Below are 12,873 nucleotides of genomic sequence, written 5' to 3' on the forward strand. Positions count from 1 at the left end.
GATACGTTTACCTGTACAAGTGTGTTGCGCAGTAATGAACGCAACCTGTATCAGTAGCCAGATGGCCGGTACGGTGTTCGAGGAAGCATAGGGAACAATATGTGAAAGAATCAGCCGTCTTAAAATGATTTTTTTTCCGACGTTGCTAGCTCTTGGTCCATTATAACTTACGTGAATGCGATGTTAGTGTTACGTGCTTCAAGATGGTTCTCAGTATTGCAGAAAAAAAATTTATCGTGAAGTACTATTTTCAGCCACACGGAAATGGTCCCGAAAACGGTGTAAGATTAAAATTAATAATGGTTTCAGCAGGACGGGACAACTTGTTACACGCCCAGGGAGTCTTTTCGAATACTGTTCGATAATTTTGGGATATCGCCACTGGGATAATACCGAAGGGGACAGACCGATCTACCGACTGAAATTTCTGACTAGAATTAAAGATTTTTTCGAGCCAGAGGGCATTTTTTAGCATCTGTTTTATCGGGATCGTCGTTGTGAATAATGTTTGCAAGGCTGGGAGAAATATGTGGACGAGGGCGCAAGAATCTCCTTGGTACACTCAAAAAATTTAGTTCATAATATTGATTAACAGTGATTATTGAACAGTATTTCGTTGTAACAACAATTTAATTTTTTATTTCAACGAACTTTTAGACATTGATCAATATATTTGGTTATTGTCACAATGATTGATTAATAATTGTGAAAATAACTAGAGTACATTAATCAATAACACTCAATTTATTCAGACAATAAGTTAGTTTCGTATATTTAATAAATAATGGTAATTCTGGCAGCAAAGCACTTTCTTAACTTCGTAGATGATAAGTAATTACCTTGGTTCGTCAATTTTTCTTTATTAACTTTTTGAATAACTTTTTCCCAAAAAAAATAACTTTTTTACCCTGTTTTAAGTGCACAACCACCAAGTAATGTTATCTATATCATAATTGATAAAAAATTGTAATACGTTTCTATAATTTCTTATATAACAAAATAAAAAGTTTATAAGGAAAGATTTACGATATTTTTGCATAATTATTTATTACTAATAAATGCATTTTTTATTCACTTTTTTAAACCAAGTTGAAAATATAGCTCATGCTCTTTCATTTGACACCTGTGGAATGGTTCTAACGTCATTTTCTTCTGACTTATGTTATTGCAAAAAAATGCTCTCACGGGAAAGTCAGAAAAAAATGACCTTAGAACCATTTCACAGGTGTCAAATGAAAGAGCATGAGCTACATTTTCAACATGGTTTAAAAAAGTGAATAAAAAATGCATTTATTAGTAATAAATAAGTATCCAGAGGTATCGTCAATTTTTCTTCATTAACTTTTTGAATAACTTTTTCCAAAAAAATTAACTTTTTTACCCTGTTTTAAGTGCACAACTACCAAGTAATGTTATCTATATCATAATTGATAAAAAATTGTAATACATTTGTATAATTTCTTATATAACAAAATAAAAAGTTTATAAGAAAAGATTTACGACACTTTTGCATCTTATTACTAATAAATGCATTTTTTATTCACTTTTTTAAACCAAGTTGAAAATATAGCTCATGCTCTTTCATTTGACACCTGTGGAATGGTTCTAACGTCATTTTCTTCTGACTTATGTTATTGCAAAAAAATGCTCTCTGGGATAAACAATTTGAATAACATTTAAACAATTGAATGAATCGCTTTGAAATTTTTATCACATATTAAGCACCAAAGAACCCTTCTTTGACAAAAATTTCAAAGCTGTACACCAATTTTTACAATAGTTATTGCGAAAAATTTTTTTTTTGCAATTCCGACCTTTTTTCGCAATTATATTAACAATAAATGAGTATATCAAACTTTGTAATACGTCATTTTAAAGCTTTTTCCATAGTCTCGAAGATATGTGTACTAAAAAAACCATAAGTTTCCCTGTTTTCCATTGACTTGAAAAAAAAGTGAAAAATGCCATTCTTTGACACTTAATTGTCTATAAATAAAAATGGCCGCCAGATCCTACGCAGGAAATAGTTACAATTTGCTCTTATAGGTAGGTATTACCTGTCGAAAAAACGCTTCAGTACCCTGGCTGCTCGAGTGTCATGGAAAAAACCTTATTACCCTGGACTAAAAGGCTACGTCAGAATAAACACGTCAACACATACTTATCAAGTGGAGAAATAAGAAAAAAGTTGTGCTTTGTTTATGAGTGTCATTAATTAAACCCAATACCTAATTATTCGTAAATATTAATGAACCTACAAAGTATAACCTTTTTAATAGTTTTGAAACTGTAAGTGTAAGTCTAGCCGTATCATTACGGCGAAATATAGTGAGTACATTTGTCATTTTGTTAATAACATTGAGATATAAAAATGTTTATAATGCTACACTTATACTAATAATGATAACACTCAAGGAGTATTTAATGAACGCTACAATATTTTGCTTCATCATTAAGATAATAACAGGGCCTAATGTGGAAAATAAAGTTATAGATAGAAAGAAACTTCTGAAAAACTTCTGAAAGTTCTGAAACAGTTTTCTTATGACATGCCTTTTAAGTATTATGTTTATATGGGATTACATTATTAATTAACGAATGTTTTGACGTTCCGATTTCCAGAGTGGAAACTTGCGACGCCCTATTATGTTAAGATTTGTATCAATCTATTGTATTATATAGTACAAAAGTGAAAAAAAAAATGTTTGTTAATTGAGACCTTTCTCTGGAGCCAAGGATAAGAGCCCTAAGATGCTACGTGTTCTCGACTTTGTTGTATGGAATGGAAATCTGGACACTAAAAATAGACAATATAAAGAAATTGGAAGCATTTGAGATGTGATGGTATAGAAGGATTTTGAAAATACCATGGATCCAAGGAGTTACAAATGCAGAAGTGTTGAGAAGGCTACAAAAGGATTGCGAGGTGACTAAGAACATCAAAACAAGAAATTTGGAATATTTAGACCCTATTACTGGATGTGCGAAATATGAGATATTAAGGCTCATAATGCAAGGTCAAATTTAGGGTAACAGGTATCGTGCTTCGCCCCTTTTAAGTCACCAGGGCCTGACGGCATATATCCAGCCCTACTACGGTGGGGACTGGATATTCTTTTGCCGCACCTTGTGGGAATGTTCAGAGCCTCCTTGGCTCTGAGATATATTCCTAGAGAGTGGAGAGAGGTACGTGTGGTCTTCATACCAAAACCAGGTAGGATGGATTACACCCTACCGAAGGCTTTCCGACCAATTAGCCTGACATCTTTTCTCTTGAAAACGATGGAAAGGCTATGCGAGAGGTACATAAGAGATGAAGTTCTGGTTCATAATCCACTTCATCCAAATCAACATGCATATACTTCGGGAAGATCTACCGATTCTGCACTTCATCAAGTAGTGGGAAGAATTGAAAGATCGCTGGATAATAAAGAATCCACCCTAGGTATATTCATAGACATTGAGGGAGCGTTTGATAAAACAACTTTCCCAACCATCACCCAACAGCTCAATGTCAGGAATGTCCCCCTGGCCGTGAGCGAATGGATATTCAGTATGCTGTCAAATAGAGCAATAAGCATAAATGTAGAAGACGTTTTGGTTAGAGGGATGGTTACGAGGGGATGTCCACAAGGGGGGGGGGTGCTATCACCACTCCTCTGGAACATAGTGTTGGATACCCTGGTTTACCAACTCAGCAAGAACGGTTTCTACACAATAGCCTATGCAGACGATATAACCGTCTTGCAAAGCGGTAAGTTTGAGAACACACTATGCGAGAGATTACAAGTTGCTCTCAGACTAATAGAAACATGGTGTAAGGAACACTCACTGTCTATAAATCCAAAAAAGACAGAGATGGTCCTCTTCACCAGAAAAAGAAGGATCACGGGCTTAATACCCCCTAGGATTCTAAACTGCAGTCTGAATTTCTCTGAAGAGGTGAAATACCTTGGTATTACCCTTGACAGGAAGTTAACATGGAACTCTCACTTAGATAGTAGAGCTAAAAGAGCATATATTGCCTATGAACAGTGTCGGCGAACGGTCGGACGCACTTGGGGCCTTTCGCCCAGGGTGGTCGCCTGGATCTACACTACTGTCATTAGGCCAATGCTAACTTACGGAGCCATTGCTTGGGTACCAAAAGTGCTACAGGCAAAAGCGATCAACAAACTAAACCATAAAATTGGAAAGAAATCCTTTGTAAAAGGTATAAAATTTTTTTATTAAAAATCCCTTAAAAGGGCTACATCACAACAAAACGTTTTCGATTTTTATAAAAAATCATCATCAGTGTTCGATCTAAAAATAAGTATAACCGATTTAATGAATATAAAGTTATTATTTAAATTTTGACAAAGGTTAGAGCAAGTTGGTTATACTTACAAACTGGATGCTAGCTGAGCCACAAAAGAAAAATATCTGGGTAAAAACCCTTTACATATAATATAGATGCCTTAAAAGTGCATACTTCGATAAAAAGGCCTGTGATGGTCACATGGCAAACAGGATAATGCCCTAAGGTAAGGTATACAGGTTAACCTGTTTATCTTACCTTAGGGCATTATCCTGTTTGCCATGTGACCATCACAGGCCTTTTTATCGAAGTATGCACTTTTAAGGCATCTATATTATATGTAAAGGGTTTTTACCCAGATATTTTTCTTTTGTGGCTCAGCTAGCATCCAGTTTGTAAGTATAACCAACTTGCTCTAACCTTTGTCAAAATTTAAATAATAACTTTATATTCATTAAATCGGTTATACTTATTTTTAGATCGAACACTGATGATGATTTTTTATAAAAATCGAAAACGTTTTGTTGGGATGTAGCCCTTTTAAGGGATTTTTAATAAAAAAATTTTATACCTTTTACAAAGGATTTCTTTCCAATTTTGTGATTGATGGTATACAGCCAACTACAGGAAAACCTTTTCTTTTCCTTGTGGATTTTTTAAACTAAACCATATTCAACCGATGGCTTGCCTAAATATAACAGGTGCCATGAAAACAACACCAACTGCTGCAATGGAGTTGCTCATTGGCATTACCCCTTTAGACATATATGTCAGAGAGGTGGCGCTGATGACGATGATGAGGTTACGCTCAGCGGGTGCAAACCTTGATGTAGGAATGGGACAATTGAGATGTCGTTTCTGGCGGGGTGAGCTGGAGGCACTGCCCCAGCTACATGCGGGCCATGGATGCGACTCAATTAAACCTACGTTTGTCTTCGACAAACCCTACAAAATCGAAACAAGACAACATAGGGAGTCAAACGTGGCAAATGCATATTGCATCTACACCGATGGCTCCAAAACGAAAGAAGGCTCAGGATGTGGAATATACTCCAGATCATTGAACCTTAGTATAAAATGGGGCATGGGCAAAAATGCCAGCGTAGTTCAGACTGAACTGGCTGGTATCTCCATAGCCGCAAAAGAGATAATCGGGAAAGGTATAGCCGTCAAAACTGTAATAATCTGCACAGACAGCAGACAAGCGCTACTAACCCTGAACAGACCACGCGTCATATCAGGGCTAGTAATGGAGTGTCATGAATCACTAGCCCAAGCTTCGGATGGTAACAACATCATCCTGAGGTGGGTTAAAGGACACAACAGAAATAAAGGCAATCGCATTGCTGACCAGCTGGCTAGAAGGGCAGCAGGCCTAAGACTCTTAGGACCTTGTGATCTTTTTGGCTTGTCGACTACAACAATCGCGGAAACTGTCAAATGTCACTCCCACACGCAAACCGTAAGAAGATGGGAAGAAGGGCCAGGATGTAGACTTGCCAGGGTAACACTAAGGAACCTTGGGAAGTCAGCATCAGAAAAGTACTTGAGAATGACCAGGAAAAACCTACGCTTGACCGTTGGTTTTTTAACTGGCCATTGTCAACTAAGAAAACACCTCCACACACTGGGGCTAGTAGACACATCTCTATGCAGGAGGTGTGAACGAGATGACGAAACTGTCGAGCATGTCCTATGTGAATGTCCGGAGTTATCGTCAATACGAGAGTATGCGTTCGGCGAGCCTTGGCCTACACCTGCCGATATAGGGGAGATGTCACCAGGTGATTTGTCCACCTTCCTGGAAATGGCAGGATGGATAATGAACTAAGGACGACAACCCCCTGGGAGGATGTACAATGGGTCAATTGTGGCCTAAGTGCTGTGGGACTTGACTCACACTCCCTACTCTACAGATACAGAAGGGTAACAGATCCATAGGAAGATTGGGGTAGTGGATTAAGGGTTATGAAATTAGCGCGATTATTTTATTCATAGGAGATTTTGACCAATAGAAAGCTACAGAAATAAAAATTAAACTGATTATTTTTTGATGATTTTAACTTCCAATCGTATAGTAAGACGTGTTTAATTCTGTCCAATCAGATTAAAATTATACTGATTATTTCATTCATAGGAGATTCTGACCAATAGAAAGCTACAGAAATCTGAATTAAATCGATAATTTTTGATAATCTCCCGCCGTTAAGTATATTACGTCAGATGCCCTTCGTTGCTATGTACTATCGTTTAATTGTACTAATTTGTACTTACATAAATAAATTACAATAAAATTTTGGTTTTGAACAGTTTTATTCATGAAATAATCGCAACAAATTGCACTCGATCTCTAAAATTAATATAGAATTTTAGAGCTCTTGTGCAATTACTACTGATAATTTCCCGTCGTCAAGTATATTACGTCAGATGCCCTTCGTTGCTATGAAAAAATACATTCAGTGACATTAATAACAATTAGTTTTAAAAATTATAAAAGTGATGACTTTCAACCGTCAAATATTTATAACAACTGTGTGTTTAATTGTACTAATGTGTACTTACATAATTAAATTACAATAAAATTTTGGTTTTGAACAGTTTTATTCATGAAATAATCGCAACAAATTGCACTCGATCTCTAAAATTAATATAGAACTTTAGAGCTCTTGTGCAATTACTACTGATTATTTCATTCATAGGAGATTCTGACCAATAGAAACCCACAGAAATAAAAATTAAACTGATTTATTTTTTAATGATTTTAACTTCCAATCGTATAGTAAGATATTTGATCACGTGTTTAATTCTGTCCAATCAGATTAAAATTACACTGAGAATTATCTGCTGTAGAAAATTACCGATAGAATTTTTTTAAGTAGATTGTTTCTGTTTAATGGAAACCAGTTTCCTAGTTTTGACAACTGTCACATTTAAGAAAATATCCATAATATACGTAATAAAAAATAATCTTACGAATATCACACGACAGTAGGAATAAATAAGAAAATAATGCTTCATTTTTACTCAAATTTGTTGTCATTGGGCAATAGCCACTCGAGCCCTGCGGGCTCTAGAGGCTATTGCCAGACAACAAATTTTCGAAAAATTGTCGCATTATTTTCAATTTATTCTCACTCTCTTGTGATATTGATTTGAAAATTCCACACCTGTAATTTTGAACCAATTAAAATACGTTATTTTGACAGATCACCATGGCAACGGAGGTATTTTATCGGAAATTTTTTGCTCGTGGGGTACCCAACAGCGAATTATAGTGGAAATTTTTTGACGTTTACAATAACAGAACATTTTTGACAGACTGGTTTTTATTTGTTTACATAATTTAAAATAAAACGCCAAAAAATAATTTTCTATCACTTGTAGTTACTCAAAACTTATGTAAAATTGAAGAATATACTATTTTCTATCTTGAAATGGTATTCCCATGCAACTACAATGAGTAGAAATTACGAATTTGAAAGCCTAAATAATTGCTGACAAAGCTATGGCGCGCTATTAATCTGTTCATGCAGCTTTGGACTTTCAAATGCAAATTTGGTGTGGAATTTTCTTACCGAATACCACGCGAAGTCAAATTAATATCCGGAAATTTTTTTTTGATCATGAATATTTTTAGAAAATTTCCCTCGTCTGCGACTCGGGAAATTTTCAAAATATTCATGATCTCAAAAAAAATTCCGGAAATAATTTGACCTCTAGTGGTCATCATCATCATAGTCATTAACATCTTAGTAGATGTGTTGTGGTTCATAATTGGGCTTCAGCAGCTCGGACAGTTTGATTCATAATATTTCTCCACTGGTCGCGGTCATCAGTTACATATATTGCCTCAGTATACTGTTTGTTGAGAAGCTTTTTAGTAATGTCCGCCCATCGCTGTGGAGATCTTCCGCGTTGGCGTTGAGTCTGAGGCCTTCCTTGGACCACCAACCGCTCCATTTTGTGATCACTCCGATGGATATGACCAAAGAACTTTAAAATTCTAGAGTAAACAGTACTGGAGAGACGCTGATCCGGTTTAATTTCATCCAGAACCGAGACATTTGTACGGCGAGCCGTCCATGGAATTCGAAGCAGGCGTCTCCATGTCCACATTTCAAAGGCGTCTATACGTCGTCTATCTGATTCTTTGACTGTCCATGTCTCGCATGCATAGTAAAATATGGAAAAGACCAGAGTTGAAACGAGTCTCTTTTTGTTTGTCATAGTAATGTGACGATCACGCCAGACCCCGTTTAGTTCACTCATTGCTGCTCTTGCTAGTTGAATGCGTCTTCTAATTTCGGGTTCACAACTGCCTGTGTTGTTAACTAGAGCTCCAAGATATATCATAGATGAGACTACCTCGCATCCCGCAATAGTTTGGGTTTCAGGAAACTGTTGTTGGCGATCAATAACCATGATTTTGGTTTTGTTGTAGTTAACCATGAGTCCAAATTTAGCACTTTCTTCCTCGAGTTTTTTTAATAATTCAATAATTTCTTCTGGAGTAGAGGCTAGAAGTGTAGTGTCGTCTGCGAAACGCAAGTTAGATATCTTAACACCACCTAGGTTTACTCCTCCCTCCCAACCATCCAAGACTCTGCGCATTATGAACTCCGAATAGATGTTAAATAATAAGGGAGATAAAACGCATCCTTGGCGTACTCCCTTCTCCAAAGTGCATTTGTCAGACAGGTATCCGTCCATTCGAATATATGCCAGGTTATCTTGGTACAGTTTGCTAATAAGGTGAGTCAAGTGTTTAGGTACACCCATTGTCGTCAATATGTTCCATAGTTTGTCCCATCTAACATTATCAAAGGCCTTTGTATAATCGACGAAACATATAAATATCGGGATCTGGTATTCTCTGGCTTTTTCTATGATGTTTCTTACATTAAGGATTTGTTCTCTAGTACCTCTGCCCTTTACAAATCCAGCCTGCTCAGGTGCTATTTGCCAACTTATGAAGTTTTCTAGACGCCGTTGCAGTATGTAGAGGATCACCTTACTGGCGTGTGATATTAGAGCTAATAGCCTGTAGTTGTTACAATTATTTGTTGAACCTTTCTTATGAAGAGGTATGATTATGGTCTTTCTCCAATCCTCAGGCCAAACGCCTGTGTGCCATATTTCATTACACAATCGATGTAATATTTTCACTCCACATTCCGGAAGATGCTTCAAGACGTCTGCAGTAATGAGATCATATCCTGCTGCTTTGTTTAACTTAAGTCTTTTTAAAGCGAATTCCACCTCGGAAAAAAGTATGTCAGGTTCAGATTCAAAACTAGTGTGGTGTGTCTCTGTTGAAGGAGAATGGAAAGTGGAGGTCTGGCAGTCAAGTACAAACGGGGTGTCCGCCGGCATCTGGTCCGTATTGGCGTATAAAGACTTACAATACGCCCTCCAAACATCAATAACCTTGTCCAAATCCGTCTGTACATTACCTTCATCATCTTTGATAGACCAAGATTTCTGTTTGAATTTACGTGTGAGTAGTCTGACTTTATCAAAGAATTCTTTGGTGTTATTTGTGTCGGCATGTAGTTGAATTTCTCTGCAGATTTTCTCTATATGCTTGTTTTTGTCTCGTCTACAAGCAGCCTGAATAGCTCTAGATAGCTGTCGGTACTGGGAATTCCTGAGAGGGTTCTCGATTCCAGCAATTTTAAGTTTTCTACGTTCTTCAACGAGGTCAAAAGTATCTGCAGACATCCACACTTTTTTTGGTCCGGTTGAGACGGCATTAGACTGTGCCTCGCAGTCAGCCAAGGTCTGTATCAAGGTATTTTTAAAAGATAACCAAATCTTTTCAGAATCATGAGTGGCGATTCCTCTAGTGGCGAATACCTCTAGTGGTATTACTAGTGATAATTTCCCGTCGTCAAGTATATTACGTCAGATGCCCTTCGTTGCTATGAAAAAATATATTCAGTGACATTAATGACAATTAATGTTTTAAAAATTATAAAAGTGATGACTTTCAACCGTCAAATATTTATAACAACTGTGTGTTGAATTGTACTAATTTGTACTTACATAAATAAATAACAATACAATTTTATTTTGAACAGTTTTATTCATGAAATAATCGCAACAAATTGCACTCGATCTCTAAAATTAATATAGAATTTTAGAGCTCTTGTGCAATTACTACTGATAATTCGATGAAATAAAATTATTTTGACATAATATTTAAAAGTCAGATCAGTAGACAATTACAATGGTTTTGAATCGTCGTCATCGAAACCAATATCGTCGTTGTGGTAACCCTATTATATTGAAAGTTTGGTTTTGACAACCTTGTCAAAGAATTAATTTGTGTATTTTCACTTCTAAATAAAAACTGATATAACTATTTTTTGTGGCTTTTTTTCCAAACGTGCGGCTTTAGAAAAAATATTGTTCCTAACTCATGCGGAAAGTGTCTTCCCCGCACTCGACTGCTTGCCCGAACTCCGCTATCGCGTCGTTCGCGTCAACGGCAGTCTCGTGCGTGAAATTATCACTTTCCGCACTAGTTAGGAAAATAACTATTTTCGTTTTTCTCAAAACTAAGTATTGTGGACTTATACCCTTTATACAATGAGCGCTTTCATTATGAAATTATTTTTTATGATATATTAATTATTTTAAAGTTGTTTCGTATTATTTTAGATCCCAGAGTGAAAAACTGGTTTATGATGGAAAATCCCTTCCCAACTTTAGGAATAATTGGAGTATACCTATTATTAGTCCTGCAAATCCTGCCAAACTTTATGAAAAATAGGAAACCCTTCGAACTAACGAAGATAATTAGATTATATAATATATTTCAAGTAGTGGCCTGTATTGGTATAATGTACAGTGTACGTAGGTATAAAACAAAATAAAGTAAACCAAAAAGTTTGTATGCAATGTGGGTGTTCATAAGCAATTATTGCTAACAGCTTATGTGATTAAAAAACTTACAGAGAAGTTAAAAGTTCGTTTGTATAATGGTATACTGTTTTATTAAAAACATTAAAAAATCATCCAAATGGATTATACAATTCCAGAACGTTTTCGATCTTATCATCAGATCACCATCAGTGAAACATAATATTTTGTACTTGAAACTAGCCCACTATTTGCATATAAAACTTTGATGATATATGGGTTTCAATTAGCAATTAAATTTTTGAAGGGACACTAGGTCGATGTTTATAGATTAACTTGTGGGTGCAACATGGTTCTTAGCTCGAAAATCAAAAGGGGTACCATTACCATAAACCAAATCTTTTGCTTTTTTATATCCTCCATTTTTACTTTTTACCCTAATTAAAATCAACTCAAATTTTAGATCCTGACGTCAGGCTGGATTCAAGGAGAATATAATATTGGTTGTTCTCCAATTGATTACTCCAACAAACCAAATCCCGTCAAACTCCTGGGTGCATTCTACTGGCTCTATTTGTTAAAAGGTGTAGAACTGATCGAGACTATATTCTTCGCTCTACGAAAGAAAAACAACCAGATAACAGGCCTCCACATCTACCACCATGGATCTACGTTCTTTTTGGCATGGATTGGGTGCAAATTCATTGGAGGTGAGTAATGAAATAGAGATCTATCGAAAAATATTAACTAGAGTAGTATGTGCAATGATTTTTTGCAACTTTAGTATTTTTTTACCATCAACTTTACGTTTACACCATTGCATCATTTAAGACGAAATTAATTGATGGATTCGACCGTTACTTGATGGAAGTTCATTTTATCTAACAATAAAACACTGAAAACGTTTGTTTTCTATACTTCCACAAAATTTATTATAACTAAGTGACTACAGCTGTTTCGGCAGAGTGCCTTTCTCAAGTGATATAGTTTACAATGTGTTTGCCTTTTTAAGTCTTCAACTGAAGAGGTTGAGGAGTGGGGAGCTGTTTGTCTCGAGTTGGTCCTTCAGAATTATATCTGTATTTTCACAGTTTATTAATTTCCATAGATTCTAAAAAAGATACCTTAAGGCCTTTATTTTGAATATGCAGAATTTGAAACTCTTCATTGAAGGAATGATTATGATCTAGAAGGTGAAGTGCGTATGTAGAAGTGTCTGTTTTTCTATTGTTGAATGCCCTTTTGTGTTCTGCTATCCGTTTGTCAAAAGTTCTGCCATTTTGACCGATGTACGTTTTCGGACAGTCACCACAAGTTAGTTTGTACACACCACTCTGTAGTTGCTTTCTCTTTCGGCTTTTATTGTTCTTAATATATTTGCTTAAGTTGTTGTTAGTTCTGAAAGCTGGTGTTATTCCTTTCTTTTTTATGAAAACCATGAAAACAAAAACCCCATAAGAAAGCCCTGAAATTAGTGTATCCACCACCACAGAAAGAACCCAGTACCTTCTGCTCTCTCACATATACTGGCAAGATAACAACAAAAATAGCCAGATACATAAAAAAGAAAGGAATAACACCAGCTTTCAGAACAACTAACAACAACTTAAGCAAATATATTAAGAACAATAAAAGCCGAAAGAGAAAGCAACTACAGAGTGGTGTGTGTGGTGACTGTCCGAAAACGTACATCGGTCAAACTGGCAGAA

The 12,873-nt window shown here is 35.9% G+C and overlaps 2 protein-coding genes across 4 annotated transcripts in view; one reads left to right on the forward strand and one right to left on the reverse strand.

Moving 5' to 3' along the window:
- Positions 1-12,873, reverse strand: part of LOC126879427 (oxysterol-binding protein-related protein 9) — a 378,474-nt gene that overhangs the window by 306,020 nt on the left and 59,581 nt on the right. The gene's annotated exons all lie outside the window — the stretch shown is intronic.
- LOC126879429 (elongation of very long chain fatty acids protein AAEL008004-like) overlaps positions 1-12,873 on the forward strand; it is a 73,807-nt gene that overhangs the window by 43,332 nt on the left and 17,602 nt on the right. For both annotated transcript variants that reach the window (XM_050642442.1, XM_050642443.1), the window contains exons 2-3: positions 10,964-11,154; positions 11,628-11,874. In XM_050642442.1, the coding sequence (XP_050498399.1) occupies positions 10,964-11,154; positions 11,628-11,874 (438 nt within the window). The remainder of the gene's footprint in view (positions 1-10,963; positions 11,155-11,627; positions 11,875-12,873) is intronic.

Source organism: Diabrotica virgifera, chromosome 2 (genome assembly GCF_917563875.1).
Source record: "Diabrotica virgifera virgifera chromosome 2, PGI_DIABVI_V3a".
Taxonomy (NCBI): Eukaryota; Metazoa; Arthropoda; class Insecta; order Coleoptera; family Chrysomelidae; genus Diabrotica; species Diabrotica virgifera.